Genomic DNA, 21,706 nt, shown 5'->3' with positions numbered 1-21,706 from the left:
TTCTTCCTGCCAATCAACAGTGATGCTCATCCGTCACACGCCTCTTCTGTTCCCAGTACTGTGATTATTGAATTACTAGCTACAATCACAGCCCTGTGATTGGTAAATCACTTCGTTAACCACAAGTCTATATGRAGTTGCTCAGAATAAATGACTGTATATCAAAATCACTCATAGCCTAAATACATAACAAAAGAGAAGTCTGTAGATTATAGATAAAGATATGTTTATTGACACATATCCATCAGTGCGGCCTCCAATGCAATTAAACATGCGATTCATCCAAGACAAAATAGAGTAAGTAGGTCATAGTTCCAGTGCTTCCCCCTCAACCTCTTTTTACTGAACAAAAAAAACATTTTGAATTAGCGGTATTCATGATCATTGTTTTTTTTTTTATCTTCAAATTATGTACACAGCTGGATTTGCGTGAATGGGACGTTACCATATGAATATAATTATAACTACATTTTTAACAAGCCTTCGTCAAGGTACACCATCCAGAAACTGTTGTGAGCTAGATACTGGACTCTGGGAACTTTGTGTTGACACATTACACTATAGCAATGAGTCTATAAAGAGGCATTCAAAATAAACTCCAACCAGACAGGAAACGTTATGATAAAACCACAATGTAGCAGATKAAAATAAAAAAAATGGAAGAGTTTGGATTTGTCTTGTTTTTGGAGATAAACACAAAACAGATATGGCAGTAAAATCATTATCCAAACATTAAGGCACTAGGTGGGCCAAATGCTACACCTGGTTAAGTCTTCTACAAATAATTTACAATTCAAACAGTGCAGTTTTACATTTGTTAACTTAATGTTTTCCTTTTGAACCATTTATCTATGAGTCAATGTAAGGCAATACATACAAAAAAATACAATATTACAGAAATGTACCCAATGAATACACAAAGAAAAAGAAAATACTTTTTAGGTCTCCTATCCGCCATTACAATGGAATTTGCTTATGGCTTGGAGCAATTACAACAATTAATAAAAATAATGCATAGATTTAAATGATCTTGCACGCTCCTCACTCAATACTGAAAAACATCTAATACTCAGTTCCCAATACATACTCTGTCTCAACTGAACCCTGATATAGCTGGAGTGCCAAGTAATAAGGGATCGAAGCAAAGGCCACCAGAGTCCATCAGTCAAAGGCATTGAAGTCAATTTAGATGGAAACAGAGTTTCTCTTTTCTCAGACGGGGGGGGGGGGGGGGAACACATTTACGTTTCCCCGAGATGTACCCATTCTCCACAGAGTTAAGCCAATCCCTGTACTGCAGTACCTCAATGTTGACCATGTTTACATGCAAGAGTCCCAGCAAAACCTCCAGTCATTTATTCAACCATAAACCCTTCCTATTCCTGACATGGAAGATGTACTACCCACAGCATGTCACGAGCCCCTCGCTCTTTCTTTCCATCTCCCATTCAGGTCCCAAGTCCCACGTTTTGGAACGACGAGCCACGCCATCTTCTGGAAGAAACAAAGAGTTGCAAGTATGTGGTGGCTGGATGAGGGAGTCTTAGTTGAGGTTCCAGGGTGAGGGTGAGGGTAGGAGAAGAGGGGGTGAGGGAGGAATAGCAGGCCTTTTCAATGTCCCTGATGCCTTATGTCAGATAACTATCCCAAATTTCCAGCGCTGGTCAGATTGCTTTAATTGACTTTGATATCAAATAGGGACCCTCCTGTTTTTGTGAGGTGGGAAAAAGAAAAAACACAAAGTCCCAACAGAATCCAATGGTTCAGATGGTTAGCTGGAAGAAAGAGAAAACATGTGTCCAGTGAAAGAGTGTAAGACATTTGACACTTGGTTAGTACCCCCGATAGATGTTAATACATTATATAGAAAAACAGGTTTAAAAACACATAGTAACTGCATCTCCATTATGCATTTCATGGTCTCTGGCGTCATACTTGGTAGAGGGAAAGGCTTCAGGAAAGGTTGCATAGAGGCCTAAGAGTTAGTCAATGAAACAAAAAAAACACTTTAGTGTCAAATTAGATAGAAAGAGTTCCAAGTCAAACGAGAAAGAACCACAAAGGACAGTTCCACTGATGTTAGATACACCATCAACACAGTCAGTTAATAATAAATAATCAAGCCAAAACAGTAAGGAGATAGTGTAAAGAGTTAAGAATTCTTCTGTAAATTTGGTGAGGAGGAGTTGTTGTCAATGTCAACAAGTGCTGGATGTTGTGTCTGCTGCTTGGAGGCTGGAGGCTGTGGTAGCAGAATGAGACTGCAACCTGCTAGTTACACAGGGCAGGAGAAAACAAAATAGCAAGTCACGTGGCTGACCGGACGACAACAGTCACAGACAGTCCACCAGCAGCAGCAGGGATGAACAGAGGACTTCTGGACTAAAGCACAACCTCCCTTAACATCGTCTCTTAGCCTCAATGTTCTGTATTGGAAAAAACAAGCCTCAAGCTATAGAAAACGAGTGTGGCTGCTAAGGCAGTACAAGGAGGTTGGAAAGGGRTGCCCTGTGGGACCATCAGAGGTTGTGTCCAAAATGACACCCCATTAACTATATAGTGCACTACTTTTGACCAAAAGTAGTGCACTATATGGAGAATAAGATTCTCTGGACAACTGTAGTGCACAACTTTATAAAAGGAAGCCTTTTCAGGCCCAGAGAGTATGTAAGGTTACCTTGGCTTCCCTGTGATGCTTTTGGGGTTCTTGCGGAAGGACTGGTTGGGTGCGGGGCGCGTGGACATGGTGCGGGGCGACGCCCTCAGGAAGGAGGAGGGCGGTGTTTTGGGGATCTTCTTGCCCAGGTGGCCGATCCATTTCTTCTGCTCGTCTTGGGTCAGGGCTAGCAYGAGCATGTGCCGGGCAGAGGTCACGTCGTAGTTCACTGTTAGAGGTGGGTTAGAGGAGACAAAAGCAGAACACTGAGAACACAAACTCAGGAAGTCCGCACTTACCCCTTAACGAAAGCCAAATCAAGTTATATTATATTCAATTCAACCCGTTTTTCTTTGTCTCCTTTATTTTAGTGCCGAAAACCAGGCTCAAGCAGTTGTAATTTATAGTATATTTTTCCCCCCTTTCACCACTGATTTAGGTTTCGTCAGTCGAACCTAAACTCCGCGACCGTACCTTTGCAGGGTGCAATGACGTCCTCCTTCTTGTCGAGGTGGTCCTGGTGGCACTTGACGTGGCAGCGGCGGCACTCCAGGGCAGGTGGGGGCTTGAAGACATTCCACAGGGGCTTGGCACAGGCCTCACAGTTTGTGGGGAAGTGGTAAAGCGTGGGGATGAACTCATGACCTTTGTGGGGCAGACAGTTGGTCTTGTCGCCCTGCGAGACCGTCTCCATGTCCGCCTCCTTCCTGCACTCCCCCTCATTGGCATACAGGATCTAAAGYGGGGAGACGAGAGAGTAAGAGTCTCTTCAAAACATTTTTATAAAAGGGATAGTTTGAAGCAGGGCTTTTAGGGTTGTATACTACTGAATCAGAAAATCTAATTGAAAGTCTCTCTGGGGTAAAAAAGGAGTCTACTGGAGTGCACTCAAGACAGGTGTCAAAATCTACAATGGGATTGTAATCATCTGTTTGAGCAGGCAGGTCACCCAGTATTCGAAGTCTATCCATGTCTGAGGATGTCAGGAGATGTGGAAACTGCCCACTAGGGGTCAACAGTGAGTGATACCTTTAAGTAGGTTTTGGTTTTGCTTGGATGTTGTGGACAGGGATGGTGGATGGGTGTAAGCATCTGCCTATAGTTCCAAAGGTTGCATGTTCGAATCCAGCGATAGGAAGTTTTTTTTGTATTTGTGTTTTAAGCCTATCCCAAACCATAACCATTCTGAGTTCATGCCTAAACTTAACCTTGGAACGATACAGAGAAGTAACCAAACACTTCGAAATTTGACGTTTGAGAAACATGGATGAACGTCTAATTCTGACAGACTGAGAACTTGTTTGAGAATGGGCAAGTAAGGTGATTGTAGACCTAAAAATACTGAGCTGGTTAACTTGATTGGTTTAGGTCAGAAGGCATCGTCTTCCGACCGATGGGGTCATTCTAACGCGAACGCGTTGCCACGAACCAGCAGTGCAGACGGCCTCCGTGCTTTCTAACGTAAGACAATGGGTCAGAAGGTCGATTGGTCAGGTCAGAAGTTTCCTTCCTACCTGGAATATCCTGGGGATCTCCTCGGTCTCTGCTCGGTACACATCACCCTGGGTGACTGGACGCACGTGGAACAGTTTGCTGCACAGAACAACAAGCAACGTGTGATTATTGGGGGATCAGAATACACCGTCTCAGACACTGTTACACAAGCTCTTACAACCCAAGCAATAATCTTCACATAAAACAAACTCATCTAAGATGGTGATATTCTGTCAGTGTTAAAACAGATGGCGAGTGTAAAGAAAGTTCAATGGAAAAAAAACGAAATCCACAGAACAAGYGTACTTACTCGATATCTAGTACCATGGAGGGGTTGGACTGTTCTTTGTCCTGTTCATCGTTGTAGAACAGAATCTTCTTGCTGCTCACCACCACATACTYAGGAAAAATAGYATCGAMAAATAATGTTAAGAAGAATCATGTTGGCCCAAAGGAGTAGGCACTAGGCAGCACCATCAGTACGACCCGTGGTGTGCCATTTAACATGAATCAGTAATGTCAGGAAATCGATTAAAAAGCGTCCAGGTGACATACCTGCTTCTTCCAGCCATATCGTTTGATATTAGGTTTATTAGGAATGGACAGCCACCCTTCCAGTCTGGATTCTACACAGACACAAGATAGACACAAATGAAAACCAAGCCTGTGGGTAACACTGTCCCCAAAACACCATGCAGTGATTCAATTCAAACTCAGCTGGGGGAAGAACAAAAAAAGTAATGTGACAAGGCCGGGCCATAATAACTTATTTCATTTCAAGTTCAACTCACTGATAATTTCTCTGCCCGGACTTCAAAATAACTGTAGTATACAATAGTATGTGACCGACAGAGTTACAATATCCCATGCATTTACTTCAAGCTCATTAGTTTTAGATCCCATGCATAAGGGAACATTAATTAAAAGGGATATATAGGAGAGTATAAATGTCTTTACTAAAGCAAGTCATATCCACGTTATTTTTCCAGCCAGTTAGATATCATGGACTAGCTTAAACTCCATGGTGGTCTAGATAGATGTGTGTTGTACAATTATTTTCTACTTGTCAACGGCTGACAAGCATGGCCATTCTAGCCATAGAATTATAAGTCACTTATCAATTATAATTCTATGGATCTGTCCATTCAACGTGGGYCTTCTGATGCCTCAGTCTACCGTCACATAGCAGGGAACTGTATATCGTTGGGAATATCCTTCCATTATGTTAAAGTTTTACCGACTCGACACAAGGAGCATGCTTTGGCACAACACAAGCTACAAAAGAACAGTGAATTGATTAAAAGCTCAACTACAAGTGTGTGAGAGTTCCTTGACTCTGAAAAGGAGTCGCTTCTGTTCTGAGGTGAACATGCCAAAACAAAACTTAAAAAAAAAAAAAAGGAGTGTTTGTTTGAAGCACAAGGGACAGGGGCTCAAAAGGAAGGGAGTGGATCATGGTTTCCAGACACGTTTTGAAAGGTGCTCAGAGTGATGGGTTAAACCACACAGTGCTGTTGTAGTCTAGTGTTACAGTAGTCACTTTAGGAGTCACTCAGATTTTATGATCGCTTGCCCTGCCGCAAAATAAATGTACAGCTGACAACATCGAAACTGATTACCTACAGAAGACTCATTTATAGGTTACAGTTAGAATTTGTACTGAAATAATGTTAAATGAAGTTCTATACTGTAAATGGTTAAGTTGCCCCTACAAATGGCTTATGTGAATTATGATTCACGGTTAGTACATGAACATGCCCCCAGCATGGCACAACTTGGTTCAAAAAAAGCKAACTTGCTTAAAACACCCTAAAAGGGGCTATAACTGCTCCTTCTGTCACTCGGAATGGCCTTTCAAAAGTGTTGGTGAGAGCATACAAGAAGGACGGATACCTTTCTCACCCAAAAACAAAAACACAAGGGAGGCAAAAGACATACAGTAGTACAGCCTAGGCCAGGCACAATTGGGGTCCACAACTCCGAGTTACTCACAGAAGGAAAAGAATAGAAGATACAAAGATAGGGAGGAGAGCAAGGAGAACCAACTGGAGATGGGGGAATAAGAGATGAGAGAGGACTTTAACCACAGGCACATCAGGCATTCAATGTACAGCAAACATTGTTGATAGGTCTCCAAAGAAAAACAGTCATTTAAAATGGACTGAGTTAGGAAATATGAAAATCAGCATTCTCCTATGCAGTGCATTCGGAAAGTACTCAGACCCCTTGACTTTTACCACTTGGTTACGTTACAGCCTTATTCTAAATTGGAWTAAATATTTGTTTCTCAAACTACACACAATACCCCAAAACGAAAATAGMTTTTTAGATTWTTTTGCACATWTAAAAATTAAAAACAGAAATACCTTATTTACATAACTATTCAGACACTTTGCTAAGAGACTCGAAATTAAGGTCAGGTGCATCCTGTTTCCATTCACCCGTGAGATGTTTCTACAACTTGATTGTCCACCTGTGTTAAATTCAATTGATTGGACATGAATTGGAAAGGCACACAGCTGTCTATATAAGGTCCCACAGWTGACAGTGCATGTCAGAGAAYAAAAAAACAAGCCATGATGTTGAAGGAATTGACCACAGAGCTCCGAGACAGTATTGTGTCGAGGCACAGATCTGGGGAAGGGTACCAAAAAATGTCTGCAGCACTGAAGGTCCCCAAGAACAGTGGTCTCCATCATTCTTAAATGGAAGAAGTTTGTAAATCACCAAGAGCTGGCCGCTCGGCCAAACTGAGCAATCGAGAGAGAAGGGCCWTGGTCAGGGAGGTGACCAAGAACSCAATGGTCACTCTGACAGAGCRGCAGAGTTCCTCTGTGGAGATGGGAGAACCTTGCAGAAGGTCAACCATCTCTGCAGCACTCCACCAATTAGGCCTTTATGGTAGTGACCAGTAAAAGGCACATGACAACCCACTTGGGAGTTTGCCAAAAGGACTCTCTGACCATGAGAAACAAGATGATCTTGTCTGATGAAACCAAGATTGAACTCCTRGGGGATGTTTTTCAGGGGCAAGGACTGGGAGACTAGTCAAGAGCTAGGGACAGATGAACGGAGCAAAGTACAGATAGATCCTTGATGAAAACCTGCTCCAGAGTGCTCAGGACCTCAGACTGGGGTTAAGGTTCACCTTCCAACAGGACAACAACCCTAAGCACACAGCCAAGACAARGCAGGAGTGGCTTCGGGACAAGTCTCTGAATGTCCTTGAGTGGCCCAACCAGAGGCCGGACTTAAACCCGGTCAAACATCTCATGAGACCTGAAAATAGCTGTGTCGCGACGCTCCCCATCTAACATGACAGAGCTTGAGAGCATCTGCAGAGAAGAATGGAAGAAACTCCCCAAATACAGGTGTGRCAAGCTTGTAGCGTCATATCCAAGAACACTCGAGGCTGTAATCYCTGCCAAAGGTGCTTCAACAAAGTACTGAGTAGAGGGTCTGAATACTTATGTACAGTTGAAGTCGGAAGTTTACATACACCTTAGCCAAATACATTTAAACTCAGTTTTTCCACAATTCCTGACATTTAATCTTAGTAAAAATTCCCCGTTTTAGGTCAGTTAGGATCACCACTATTTTAAGAATGTGACATGTCAGAAAAATAGAGGGAATGATTTATTTCAGCTTTAATTTCCTTCATCACATTCCCAGTGGGTCAGAAGTTACACTCAATTAGTATTTGGTAGCATTGCCTTTAAATTGTTTAACTTGGGTCAAACGTTTTGGGTAGCCTTCCACAATAATTTGGGTGAATTTTGGCCCATTCCCCTAACAGAGCTGGTGTAACAGAGTGAGGTTTGTAGGCCTCCTTGCTCGCACACGCTTTTTCAGTTCTACCCACACATTTTCTATTGGATTGAGCTTTGTGATGGCCACTCCAATACCTTGACTTTGTTGTCCTTAAGCCATTTGTCACAACTTTGAAGTATGCTTGGGGTCATTTTTATTTGGAAGACCCATTTGCGACCAAGCTTTGACTTCCTGACTGATGTCTTGAGATGTTGCTCAATATATCCACATATTTTCTCTTCCTCATGATGCCATCTATTTTGTGAAGTGCACCAGTCCCTCGTGCAGCAAAGCACCCCCACAACATGATGCTGCCACCCCGTGCTTTACAGTTGGGATGGTGTTCTTCGGCTTGCAAGCCTCCCCCTTGTTCCTCCAAACATAATGATGGTCATTATGACCAAACAGTTCTAATTTTGTTTCATCAGACCAGAAGACATTTCTCCTAAAAGTACGATCTTTGTCCCTATGTGCAATTGCAAACCGTAGTCTTTTTTACGGCGGTTTTGGAGCAGTGGCTTCTTCCTTGCTGAGCGCCTTTCAGGTTATGTCGATATAGGACTCGTTTTACTGTGGATATAGATACCTTTGTACCATCTTCACAAGGTCCTTTGCTGTTGTTCTGGGATTGATTTGCACCTTTCACACCCAAGTATGTTGCGTGGTCCATGGTGTTTATACTTGCGTACTATTGTTTGTACAGATGAACGTGGTACCTTCAGGCGTTTGGAAATTGCTCCCAAGCATGAACCACACTTGTGGAGGTCTACAATTGTTTTCTGAGGTCTTGGCTGATTTCTTTTGATTGTCCCATGATGTCAAGCAAAGAGGCACTGAGTTTGAAGGTAGGCCTTGAAATACATCCACAGGTACACCTCTAATTGACTCAAATTATGTCAATTAGCCTATCAGAAGCTTCTAAAGCCATGACATAATTTTCTAGAATTTTCCAAGCTGTTTAAAGGCACAGTCAACRTTGTGTATTGTATGTCAACTTCTGACCCACTGGAATTGTGATTACAGTGAATTATAAGTGAAATAATCTGAAAAATTATGCACAAAGTAGATGTCCTAACCGACTTGCCAAAACTATAGTTTGTTAAKAAGAAATTTGTGGTGGTTGAAAAACTAGTTTTAATGACTCCAACCTAAGTATATGTAAACTTCCAACTTCAACTGTATATGTGATACTTACAATGTGGGGTCTGAATACTTTCCGAATGCACTCTAGGTACTTCACTGCTTCAGAACAATACTGTCATAGCTCAACCAGTCATGGAATGGTTTAATAACTTGGAATGGCTAGGATTGATAAGATTTAAATCATGCCAGGGTTCGTGTTGGATCATTAAAGCTAGCCTGATGGACCAAACATCTAGTTCAGTGATCCAAAATCCTGCTCATTGAGAGCTGTAGTACTGTAGATTTTTGTCCCAGATTAGCATCATCCCACATTCGCTGAATCATGTGTGCTGTGGCTCATCACGAACAGGGTTTGAGGATGTTTGGCCTAGCCTGTCCTTTGACACAGCTGCCCTCGGTTAGCCGACCCGCGCGGTGAACTTACCGGCGATGTTGCTGTCCGTCTCGTCCATCTGCAGGCTGGTGACGCTGGAGTTGTCCATGCGCAGCTGCAGGTCGTTGAGCTTCTCCCTCAGCTGCTCGATGTCACTCTCCTTGCTGTCCAGCTGCATCTGKAGCTCATTGCGGTACGTGCACTCCTCGGACAGTTGCTGTTGTAGAAGAGGAGGCAAACAATGAATATGCAGTCACTTTAGGGAAGATCAGAAGRACCGTCAAGGAGAAATGTAGCACTGCCTTTCACTATTGACTTTTAGCTCTGTTCTAAATTAGGAATGTATTTTACTAAATCTTCCTAACTGTCCAATTACCTCACTCTTTTACCTAAAAGGGTGCTTTTTTGTCCTATTTTAAAGCATACTATTAATTAAAAGGTTCCCATGATCATCGTCAGATMATTTTCAGACCAATTTGACCCGACTGTTAAATTGACTGATAATGTGTTACTGACCGCCTGCATCTCACTGAGCTCCTTCTGGTTCTTAATGGCCATGTGGTTGAACTTGTCCTTCTCCTGTTTGAGRTCAAGCTGCAGCTTGCGGTTCTCCTTCTCCTTCTTCCTCAGGTCGGTCGTGTTGCCCTTCTTCTTGGTGTCCAGCTTCATATCCTTCCTGTTCATGATCTCTGCCAGCTTGTTCACCGCCTGGAGAGACACGGTTGAGGGTTGGGATCAAATAGGGTAACCAGTACAGGTAAGGTTGAGGTTTAACAAATTGGGGCAACTGGTTGAGGTGTTTGGATGTAAATAAGGAGCTCATAACTATTGATGTAGCGTTCTGTAATGTAAATTGCCGTGTAAGGTTGAAGTGTCTTCACCTGAGTCTTGAGCGTGCGCTCTGTGCTGAGAACCTTCTCGTAGTTGGCCTTGATTGTGTTTGTAATCTCCTCTTTCTGGGAGGCATACTCTGCAGGAGAGAAGGGTACAGCCTGAGTAAACTAGACAGTCCTACAGGGATCTAACTGACCCATCGCGGACATATAAGGGCCTATGTTGACCTTACCCATAGACTTAGAATATAGTAATTAGACCAAATTATGAAAATTGAGTCTTGGCGCTACCTTCCTCCTGAATGCSAAGCTTATTGTTCAGCTCGGCCTTCTCCTTGCTGAGGTTCTCCACATCTTTGGTCAGGGTTTTGTTGGAATCCTCAAGCTGGGGAGAGATGCATTCAGAGGTTTAAATGTAGGTGTTCTACAGCTGCCTGAGACACACAAAAACAATAATTAAATATCCCAATATTGAAAGTATACCAAGCTGTTGTTTCCTCTGGGTAGATACATTTTCCCTGACATTKATTTACAATCCAGGAGAGCGGTGTGTATTGAGGCACGCTGTAACTGACCCGTGCGATGGTGGCATCCTTCTCGGTGCCCTCCTGCTTGTGTCTGGCCGTGGCCTTCTTGTTCTCCTGGCTCAGCTCAAAGTATTGCTCCTCCTGGAGCGCCCTGGCCAGCTGCTCCGACTCCGCCTTGGTCACTGTCAGATCCAGCTGGGCCAACAGGGAGTCCCTGGTGGGAGGGAGGATGGACACACATGGTTTAAAAAATGGAATAATAAATCACTCTGCGTGGAGATTTGAAAGTAGAGTGGTCGAAAAAAGATGCACCCCATATTTGAAGTACAACGTATGACTACAATACACATTCTTGCTACATTGACAAATGCCAGATTTTTTACGGTTTCCATTTTCTGATTTGTTACCTTTCGCTGTGCAGCTCCTGCACCTTCTTGTGAGCTTCCTGGACCTGCCGGTTCCTCTCCTCAATATCCTCTTTCAGTTCCTTCACCTGAGTTTTATAAAGCGTCTGGGGGGGTAGAGAGAGGAGATATGGCAATTAAGTTAGCCACTGAGCCAGTTTATCGGAGAGTGGYGTAGATGGGTCCTACTCACTGAAAAATACTGTTCGGCCTCAAGCTGGTCCTGAAGTTCCCTCATCTGTCCCTCGTTGCCCCTGTACTGCCTGGAAGACAGACACACAAACCACATGATTAACATATTGGAGTTTCAAAACAACCAAATCAGRGTTGAAAGGGAAATTCAGATAAAATCATCAAAAAGCGATCAAACTTTTCAGCCACAAAAGGTGTGTATAGATTATGAACCTAATGACACTGTACTATCCAGTATGTGCCAGGGCTGTAATTAGCTGGGGAATACCACCACCACTCCTTGCAGAGCTCCGTAGGCAGAAACCTACAGAGCGCGCTGCAGCCGGATTAACAGTCCAGTCAGTCTGGTCTGGTGGGAGGAGCTGGACTGCAGGCTAATCCTTAATCCTGTGGTGTAAACATTGTCAGAGGGCAGCTTTGCCACAGTTACCCCCTAAGCTGGAATAAGAGCCTTTTTACTGGAATAACAACCAATTMTAGGGCCATTTAACGTCTTGACTCCCAAAGCAGTATTAGCTAGCTGCAGGAAGGAAAAACGTCAAGCTAAAGACTATCACAGAATATTAGACTTTCAGAATAGAGTTGAGCTAATGAAGACCGATAAGTGTGGCTGACAGGTAATGCACTCATTTTGAAGGGAGTGAACATGCATTGAGACGATGCTCAATGTGGGCCTGTTGAGAATCCAGCTAGAAGTTACCCACAGATCTAGGATCAGATCACCCAACCCCCATCCCAACTATAATAAACATTAGGGGGATGAAAAGATCTCTGACCCTTGTATAAGGGACTAGTGGTAAACTCGACATACTCTATTATTTGGGGTAAGTCAAACTGTGGTGGGCTGTGACYACATGTGACTAGTTTGGAGGGTATTCTCACTTAGTGAGCTGTGCGAGCTGGAACTCGAGCGACCGTTTGCTCTCTAGTGCCGTGTTGATCTCCTGCTTCAGCTGCTTCTCCGAGCTCTTAAGCCGGTCGGCCTCCTGCGAGCGGCACTTCAGCTCGTTCTGGGCCAGCAGCCTTTTACTGGACTCCTGCTCCAGCTGCATCCGTAGACCTTTCACCTGAGAGGAAAGGGGGAGGGAACCCCATGTGTTAGGACACAAAAGAAACAGTATGTCCTAACTACACAGGTTATACCAGGAGATTTCGTCTTGGGTTAAAAAACACAAAATAAAACCGCCAACGTTCACAGTGGGCCTGAATCCTAACTACTGTGAAATTTGCCATTAGTAACAATTCATGACTGACGTCTGATAAGTCTGACGGTTGAACGAGAGATGCAAAGTTGAAGGTTTTAAGCACGTGACCGTGGGCATCCACCCCAGACAGTACGAGTTAACATCCGGTGGTGCTCACCTCGTCCTCCAGCCTCTCCTTCTGCTTCATCAGCTGCTCCATCTTCTGCACGGACTGCTTGAGGTCAAACTCCAGCATGGAGCACTGCTTCTCCACCTCCACCACCCTGCTCTCCGCTCGCATCCTCGCCCCGCTCTCCTCCGACACCTTCTGCTGCACCGCTGGAGGGAAGAAAGGAAGGAAGATGTGTCACTCAGTTGCAACTATCCATCCGTTATTCTATGGAGGATCTCACCGACAGATTGAATAGGACATTTGTGCTCAGTCATTTCAAATAAACTACATCGAAAAGGTCAGGACTGAAACAACTGCTAGAAGACAAGTAAATGTTGCTTCAAACAGTGCTAGTCTCAGTCATTTCTGGTTTTGGAAGGTGGGATGTGGTCCAGCTTTTAATACGTAGGGGGGTAAAGTCTCGACATGCCACATGGAGGGGAGCGGAGTACATTCCCTGAATTCCGCCCCTATCCATCCAGTGCCCCCTGGGTATGAGTGGTGTAGGTGGGGGGGGGAGAGAAAAAGAGAGACAGACAGAAAAAGGAGACAAATGGTAGTGGTGGGGAGGGTGTGCTCCAACACAGGCTCAGAAATACCATGCATGGCAGCTGACTTGGCCTCTTCAATGGACTCGTATTTGTCAGTGAGCTGGGCCCGTGTCACTCTGTGTTCTGTGTGTTCCTGGTCCAAACGRTGCTGCAGAGTCTTCAGCTTGTAGTTCAGGTCAATCTCCAGGTTGTTCTTCTCCTGTTGGGAGACAACACTGAATTACATAACGAATCCCTAGAATGGACATTTGCATACTAGCAGCGTGTCCATCTTGATCAGGAAAACATTCATTCTGCTGATCTTTATGGGAGAGACACTGGGAATAAGGGGACTAAAATACCAGTTAGATGTACATTCGGTTATCCCACCGTAAGATGTTTTTATTCGTCTAAATGTTTGATTTACTTTAAAATGGAAAAGAAAATAGCTAATAAGGAGCACAGCRGTTTTATTTTTTATACTTCGATTTGGACCCCTACTGACAGTAGGTGGACTTCACAAGTAACTGGATATCAACGGCAGGTTTTGTGTTCGCATTAGAAAGCATAGTATGGGTTTGTATGTGACGTGTGGAGAGACTTGGAGGYCACAAACCTTCTCCAGGTTGTTTCTCCMCTCCTGGGCCTGCTTGCGTTCCGCCTCCACTTTGGACAGGCTGAGTTCCAAGTTCTTATTGTCCTCCTGAAAACCAGTCATCCGCACTACAGACGCACAGAGAGTCACCATCAAAACAGTGGTTCGTGCGACGTGCTAAACGCACCATATCTGTACTAATTCTCTACAAAAGTCTGGACTGTAAGGACACTGGACAATAAAGTATTATTTTTCTAGTCAATGTGGACTTCTGTACCACTTCAAATTCAGTCTGAATTAAGAGCAATATTTCAACACAATCCCTCAGATATATTCACCCCCAAGCCTCTCCTACTGTACWAAGAGTTCTGTAGGCATTTGGGCAGTGCCTGGGCATGTCTAATGTGATGAATGAGAATGGTTAGAACTGGAGCTTATAATCCCCAGCTGTCTCTTAAATAGCGAGTGAGTTCACTTCAGATCATTTGAAGTTAGTTGAACAGCTAAGTAAGAGTGACTGAGGTATTACTGTAAAGCAAACTTAAAATGGGTGTAGGCAATCACATTCATCCATTCTAGTTCTAACACATGCAAGTCAGACACCTCGTATTTACTCAAACACAGAGTCATGTCATAGTCACATTTACTCATAGAACAATGAGTGCAGTCTTTGGGCCCCGAGTGTCCAAAATCGCCACCCTTTTCCTTGTCTGGTGCATTCCCCTACATAGATTTAAGAGCCTTTGATTGGTGTAAGAGACCGTGCTTAGCTGAGTGCTTAGCTATGTATTTGTTGTTGTATGTATAGACCMTAGGAAGAGTAGCTTTCGGCTAATGGGGATCAGAATAAAGATTAGTGTGCACACTTTAGGGAGAAGTGTGGAGAATTGGGATGTAGCCAAARGGTACCTTGCAGCTCGTGGATCTCCTCTGATCCCTGGCTGTAGCACCTCCTTTCAGAGTCCAGGGTGCTCTGCAGCTGCAYCAGCTCCTTCTCTAGCTGGGCCCTCCCCCCGTCAGACGAACGGCTCTTCTCCTGCAGCTCGCGGTTCAGCCCCTCCAGCTGGCTCATGGACTTGGCCATCTCTGTGTGGCTCTTCCTCAGCCGCGCTGCCGTGTCCGACTCTGCCCGCAGCAGGTCATTGGCCTCCTCCAGCTGTCAGTCAAGGAAACYGACATTAGGAAAGCTCAGAGTCAATATTACTTCCTGACACAGACGATCCGCTCAGTTGCTGCAGAACGTTTGATTGAGACAGTTGGGTTTCTTAACCAACATGTGGGAGGACGTCTAATGTTGTGAATGGAATGATATTCATTCATACGCTTCTAGTAATACCTAATAGGCCAAGACTACTTCTGCTCTCTGAAAGGTCTATACCAGTCCAGTCTGAGGCCTTGTTTCCTCAGTGTCTTTCACTTTGCTCTATGAAAATAAAAAGTGACTTCAATTTGCTGATAAACATCAATGCATGTAACGCAACAAAGCCATAGGGCAGGGGTGTCAAACTCATTCCACAGAGGGCCTAGTGTCTGCAGGTTTTTGGTTTTTCCTTTCAATAAAGCCCTAGACAACCAGGTGTGGGGAGTTCCTAACTAATTAGTGATGTTAATTCATCAATCAAGTACAAGGGAGGAGCGAAAACCCGCAGACACTCGGCCCCCCGTGGAATGAGTTTGACACCTGTGCCATAGGGTGATGACACCGGGTCAGATATTGTTCATCCTTGTCATGGTTAAGGTTCCGATTTAGAGTGGAATAATCTGATCCTTGATCTGTGGTTAAAACCTGGCCTGCCCTCTCCTTGACCCGTCTCACACATCCCTCAAAACTAACATCCCTCACACATCCCCTTCACTCTCTGTACCGTTGACCCAGATTCTGACCTTTGACAGACATTCTGACTCTTTGATTGGATGAGCCGACTACTACATTGACACAGACCTCAAACAACCCCCTCACAACTACAATGACCCCTGTGCTGTGTAGATGGTAATCAAAGAGAGCAGTGTGTGTGTGTGTGTGTGATACTGTACCTGATTTTGCAACTGTAGGATCTTGTCATTCGAGGCCTGAGAGTTTTGGCAGATTTTCCTCATGTCCTCAAGCTGCTCCTTCAGAGTGGACACTGAGATGAGAGAGAGTAAGAGGAGTCAATCAAAGATTAAGTAAATCCTCACACACAAACGTCCCTTTCAAAACATGACGCTACACTAAACTGACTATCAAGAAAGTTTTTTTGTGCATGGGACCTGCTCACACGTTGCATTTAAAGTGCTTCGTTTATGGTATCGGATCTGGTTGTGCTTGAACTCACATCGAGCCACTGGTCCCAGTTAATGGGAGGATCTCAGATGGTGTGTGTCTGGGTTAAGKCCGCTAGTCAGAGGTTAGCAGACAACCAGCGGGTCAAGCAGCTCTAGTCTTGCTCGGCCAGGGTGAGTAGTAATCCAGTTGGGACAAACATCTGTTCMGGCCAGATCAAGGCTACGCCCTAAATGGCGCCCTATTCCCTACGGGCCCCGGTCAAACGTAGTCCACTTTATATGGAACAGGGTGCCATTTTGGGARYCTCKCTAACATCAGGGAGGAGAGGGATGCTACAAAAATATTTATGCATTGTCACATACACCGGACGGGTGCAGTGAAATGTGTCGTTTTACAGGGTCAGCCATAGTAGTACGGCGCCCCTGGAGAAAATGAGGGTTAWGTGCCTTGCTCAAGAGCACCTWAACAGATTTTTAACCTTGCCGGCGCYGGTATTCGAACCAGCGACCTTTCYGTTACCGGCCCAACGCGCTAACCACTACAGCCCTGGGGAGAGATCTCATCATGGATTATACTGTAGCATTAACCCTGTACAAACCCTGTCAATATAATGGCCAAACCACTTGTATACATTCTGCTTTAAGAACATGTAAAGTACTGTAATACTGRACATGCCTATGATCATATTTGTTCATAATCAGTGTTAAAAACACATGTTATAGACACGATTATAAACAGAGGTTTGGACTAAAACGGGGAGATTGAAAAGAGATTAAATGATCGGGTGAATGAGAGAGGACAAAAACCATCCTTACCCTCGTTCTCCAAGTTGCGTCTCTTCTCGGCCTCCTGGTCGGCCTTTCTTTGGTACTCGGTGGCTCGGTGCTGGGTCATCATCTTGTCTTTCTCCAGCAGGGACATGCTGGCCTCTACACCCTTCCTCACGTTGCCCTGGGAGGGGAGGGAGGACAGGAGTAAGTCCTCAAAGTACAGAGCATTTAGGCCCTATATTGTGTTGTTTTTTTAAACCCATTTTGCAGACTACTGTAGATCGTTATTATCCATTCGCCTTCATATGTTGCAGAATCCGAGATATTCACTCACCTCCTCGTCCAGCTCTTTCATGATCTTGTCAAGCTTTGTGTTCGAGGTCCTAAAGACAGACACAGAGTTGCACRTTAAATTGCTTTGCTTGGTCTTCTAAAACAGGAACTACTTGAGATCAAGAGCATTGTTCTTTAAAAAGACATACGGGTTGTTTTCTTCCTCAAAACCAGCATTGTGTATTTGTTTAGCTTGAGATGGAACTTATTGGAACTGATTGACAGGTTGTATACCTGCACTTCTGCTCCATTTCGTCCTTCAGCTGCATCTCACTGTGGAGTTGTTCTTCTAGCTGGTAGATCCTCTTCTGCAGGTTCTCCAGCTGAACAATAAACAACGTATAATACGTTAAACAGATACTCTGGGGGGGGAAGCGTCTTCTAAATGACTAAAATGTCAATAAACTAGGATAATGACGCAAATGCACATGGCAGAAGTAGACCGCTTTAATCCGGTAGTTTGGAGTAATGGCAACAGTGAGAAAGAAGTCCTATTTCCGCCATGTCTAGAACTGATTCTGATAGTGTTTTGTATAGTGTTTTGAGTGTTTTGTATTGATCTGTGTCAGGTCCTGTGGAAATTGCTAGGTGCGCGCCTGTAATAGCCATTTTAAGGTCGGGGAAATAGCAGCAGTAGCTCAATGCACCATTWTAACATTCACATTTTATTGAATTAACACTTTTCAATGTGATTGTATATCCTTGTAGGTAACAATGTCTCAAGGATAATTTAGACAAAGCTTTTTCCATTGTTAAAATAGGCCTACACTTATTTATATTTTTTTTATTCATGAACTCACCCAAGTAATCTAATACTAACATCCGTTCGGACATTCAATTAATCGTGTCCATCCCAATAACAAACTTGCCGTCTTTTTTTTTGTCTACGCAGAAAGTAGTAACGCAASTCCAGTGTCTCGTTTTAATATCCAAGTGAGTACTCACATGGCTCTTGTCTTCCTTAGTGGAGCTGCTGCGTTTGTCAACACTCTTGGTGCRGGAGCTCCGGGAAAACCTGGAGAATAGACCACAACAGGACGATCAGATCTCGTCAGAGGAAACAATAGGACCACACTTCCCTGACCTGAGCCACGGATGACCTGACCACACCGTGAAAACACATCCCTATGGGTCAAACATGTGGTGGTTGTTATCTAGGTCAGGTTACCTCGTCTGCAGTTTGAGACGTGTACATGTCTAACAAGCCCTGGGTGATTTATACAGGTTGCATTGTATTTCTGTGGCGGTATAAAAAATGGCTAATGGCTCTAGCACAGGGGTGTCAAACTAATTTGGTCCCGCTGGCCGCATTCGTTCTCCACCGAGGTCCGGAGGGCCGCACTTAAAATTGGTTATATTTCCMCGCTCTCMAAGTTGGCAATAAATAGTCCCATATCCATGGCTTTTAGAATTTCCAACGCTTCCTGARAGTCTACCATTCGTTTCGATGACTGTTAGCAAGCTGGACAGAGTGAAGAGACTATAAAAGTAGGTCCATTATAATTCCCCAAAGCTTGTTTTACTCAAACCGCCCGCGCGCCGGAATGAATGTGTTCGCGGACCGGAACCGGCCCACTGGCCGTATGTTTGACACCCCTGTTCTAATAGGTGCAGCCTAGAATGTGATGACTGTAGTTGACATTAGACAAACTGATGATTGCTACAGTAGGTGCAGCCTGACTATTTCGACTGTGGTTAGGGCCTTGATGTTTTTCCTGACCAACTGAGCTGACCAGYAAAAGCCTAGGTGAAGCCTGGCTAAGCGGACAGTGCAAATACATACTCTGGACTCCATTTTGGACTAAAAATTGATGGAAATTCTCCAGGAAAAGGGCCTTATGAGCATTACTGATGACTGCTGTAGTAGTCGAAGCCTGACTATGCAGAGTAAGACTTACTGATGACTGCTATAGTAGGTGAAGCCCACAAAGGGCAGCTGGTTGCCCACGAAGGCCTTTGGTATGGGGAAGGTCTCCTCGTCTCCCCGGTCCGCCTCGATCTCGTCAAAGTTYCTGGTGTCGATGTCGCTGCTCAGCTCAGGCACCACCGGGGCCGCCGCTGGAAACACGGATGGACAGAAGGTGGAGGAGAGAAGAGAGAAACATGACTCACTGCAGATGGAGAAGTATTCTACTAGTTTTCTATGACTTGGTGCAGAGCCACACTGAGTTGAGAGCATGTTGTAGAGGAAATGTCAGTCCTAAACTGAGGCATGTACTGTACTTCTAAAACTGGCTTTTGGTYCAAGAAGCAGCCTTTACATCTCTCATCTCAGCTTATGACAATCTTATACTGTCAAATACGTCAGTCTATCTCCCCCATTATATTATATAAACAGTCTCTTGTCAATCTAGCCTACATTTGGACGCAGGCTAGATTGCTTTGAGATCAAATGCATCAACTATTAAAACACCAGCATTCAGTCTGACAGTCAACACAGTACAACGTATTAGCTAGGACAGCTGGTGCCATGGCAGGGCAGGCCAGAGCAGGGCACAGTGTGGCCAAGCCAAAGCGCTGACCGCAGCACTTCAGATTACTTCATGAAGAGCCAGGGGTCGCTTTCACGCAGAATTTCATGCAGAAACTTAATCTGTGTTGCATGCTGAAAACTCAGGTACTGACCATGACGTTCAATTTCAAGTTCCAACTTTTTATATTTAAATAGACCCGCTGCAAATATCTGAAAAGTCTCATCCGTCCTCCCAACCTCTCGCTGACAACCACTCTCTCTGCGGGGAGGGTGTACGCGGCGGGTGTCTCTGTCAATGTAATTTGCAACGTGTTCCCAGCACACGCTCAGCTCGGGGTGCTTTCTGTGGTCCTCCCCATGTCGAGTGTTCCCGCTGAAAGGGGATGCAGCTCCCAGAACCCACAGACACTAATGACAATTTCAATGGGGGCACCGTAGTCACYAAATTTTTACTTTGATAAGGCACGCACTATTTTTGACCAGGCTGCCGAAAGGAGAAAATAGGGAGAAACGGAGGGAGGGAAATGAAGAAGTAAGATAGGCTGCGTGTGCACATTGACAACGTTTGCCATGTTGACGTTTTCACACTAGTTTGTTTGCTCGAGTTGGAACCAGTGTTTGATTAGCCCATTTTCGTGAGTGTGTCAACACGTTTTATCTAATTAGTCCTTTTGGAAGTATTTCTTGGTAGTATTCCTTCTCATCATTTTTGTCATTGTTGTTGAGCTCCCCTCCTTTCCTTTGTTTGCTGAAGCGCGAAGGCCCACCTGAACTCTGGGCTACAAGTATATTGTGGCTATAATATCATTCAGATTCTTGATTATAATGACATGATAGGGTAAAGAAAAGTACGTTTTCACATCCTCTTGAACTGACCTGTATTTTCCTGCATTCTAGAACACCGAGAGGACCCATGTATTTGTCTGTTTGTTTAATTAGAACGCAGGTGAAATCTATTAAAACGCAGRTTTTTAGTTGGTCTGCGTTTTGAAAATGCAGACTTTTGAWAGCTCAAGCGACCCTGAGAGATGCTTCAGCCACTCGATTTACATTTAGCCTCCCGCCTCTAATCTCTCTGTTGTAGCCGGAGACCACGTGAATACTAACGCCAGGCTCCTGTTCAGTGGGGTACACCGCAGCAAAAACGATTTGAAACAGAAAACCAAAATGAGCCTTTCTTATTGGACAAGTTTAGGTAGTACCTCCCAGTTTCAAAATGTTTTTCTACCTACTGGACACGACCGAGGAAAGCTTTCCTCCCCATTCTCACCCGCAAATCAACCATCTAGMTTCACACAATGAAATCGTGGAATTCAGTGGTTGTGATATTGAATGAAATGAATGGTTCTTATCCTGAAATTTCCTGTGACTGTCTTTAGTAGGTCAATAGTAAAACATGTATTATAGCATGTCTGGCTATCTGTAACATTTGTCAACAGAACAATACAGAATGAAGGGGAGGGGCGTTACAAAGGAAGCATGAAACCTGAACAGAACTCACTATCRCGGATGTTCTCCCATGTCCACTGGTCGTTCTTGAAGAAAGGATGTCTCTTGATCTCATCCACCCCGTTGCGACCCAGTCTTACCTCCCTGGTGACAAATTAAACACAGGATCATAGAACGTACAGTTTAGCGACTCTGCAATCCACCGATAATGTCCATTATTAATCAAAGTCTATGGCTTTGCATCTAACAGTCTCTGAGCACAACCCAGTGAAAGCATTTAGACATGATTGACAGCWCTTCAAAAGATCACTGCTCGATGTTTAAGTAATTACTCAAAGACTTAAGTCTAATCCAATCAATGAGTTCATAACACTATTCCCTTTCTAGCTATTTGTTCACARGGAAAATCATTGGTGAAACAAGACAGAGGGATAGTGCGAGATTGGGTAAATAGATAAAGGGCTTAATTGACASAGTCAGATGAACTTCTGGATACAATTGT

General features: G+C 44.2%; 1 protein-coding gene across 5 annotated transcripts in view; it reads right to left on the bottom strand.

Moving 5' to 3' along the window:
- Positions 1-209: 209 nt before the first annotated feature.
- Positions 210-21,706, bottom strand: part of LOC111979037 (rho-associated protein kinase 1) — a 68,894-nt gene continuing 47,397 nt past the window's right edge. Inside the window, exons 9-33 of one of the 5 annotated variants that reach the window (XM_024009324.3) lie at positions 21,257-21,348; positions 19,181-19,340; positions 18,228-18,297; positions 17,517-17,605; positions 17,284-17,332; positions 16,995-17,130; positions 15,948-16,039; positions 14,823-15,069; positions 13,935-14,041; positions 13,388-13,538; positions 12,795-12,955; positions 12,315-12,499; positions 11,434-11,503; positions 11,244-11,347; positions 10,885-11,050; positions 10,601-10,694; positions 10,358-10,446; positions 9,993-10,184; positions 9,528-9,693; positions 4,706-4,776; positions 4,461-4,549; positions 4,171-4,249; positions 3,131-3,392; positions 2,678-2,885; positions 210-2,271 (exon numbers count right to left, since the gene is read on the bottom strand). In XM_024009324.3, coding sequence (XP_023865092.1) covers positions 2,199-2,271; positions 2,678-2,885; positions 3,131-3,392; positions 4,171-4,249; positions 4,461-4,549; positions 4,706-4,776; positions 9,528-9,693; positions 9,993-10,184; positions 10,358-10,446; positions 10,601-10,694; positions 10,885-11,050; positions 11,244-11,347; positions 11,434-11,503; positions 12,315-12,499; positions 12,795-12,955; positions 13,388-13,538; positions 13,935-14,041; positions 14,823-15,069; positions 15,948-16,039; positions 16,995-17,130; positions 17,284-17,332; positions 17,517-17,605; positions 18,228-18,297; positions 19,181-19,340; positions 21,257-21,348 — 3,202 coding nt within the window. In that variant the 3' untranslated portion in view covers positions 210-2,198. Of the gene's footprint in view, positions 2,272-2,677; positions 2,886-3,130; positions 3,393-4,170; positions 4,250-4,460; positions 4,550-4,705; positions 4,777-6,142; positions 6,196-9,527; positions 9,694-9,992; positions 10,185-10,357; positions 10,447-10,600; positions 10,695-10,884; positions 11,051-11,243; positions 11,348-11,433; positions 11,504-12,314; positions 12,500-12,794; positions 12,956-13,387; positions 13,539-13,934; positions 14,042-14,822; positions 15,070-15,947; positions 16,040-16,994; positions 17,131-17,283; positions 17,333-17,516; positions 17,606-18,227; positions 18,298-19,180; positions 19,341-21,256; positions 21,349-21,706 lie in introns of those variants that run through there. The other 4 variants (XM_024009325.2, XM_024009326.2, XM_024009327.2 and 1 more) reach the window with 4 other exon arrangements.

Source organism: Salvelinus sp. IW2-2015, linkage group LG19, assembly GCF_002910315.2.
Source record: "Salvelinus sp. IW2-2015 linkage group LG19, ASM291031v2, whole genome shotgun sequence".
In the NCBI taxonomy this organism is placed as follows: Eukaryota; Metazoa; Chordata; class Actinopteri; order Salmoniformes; family Salmonidae; genus Salvelinus; species Salvelinus sp. IW2-2015.
The sequence above is the reverse complement of the archived record's forward strand: the minus strand, read 5'-3'. Positions and strand labels throughout refer to the sequence as shown.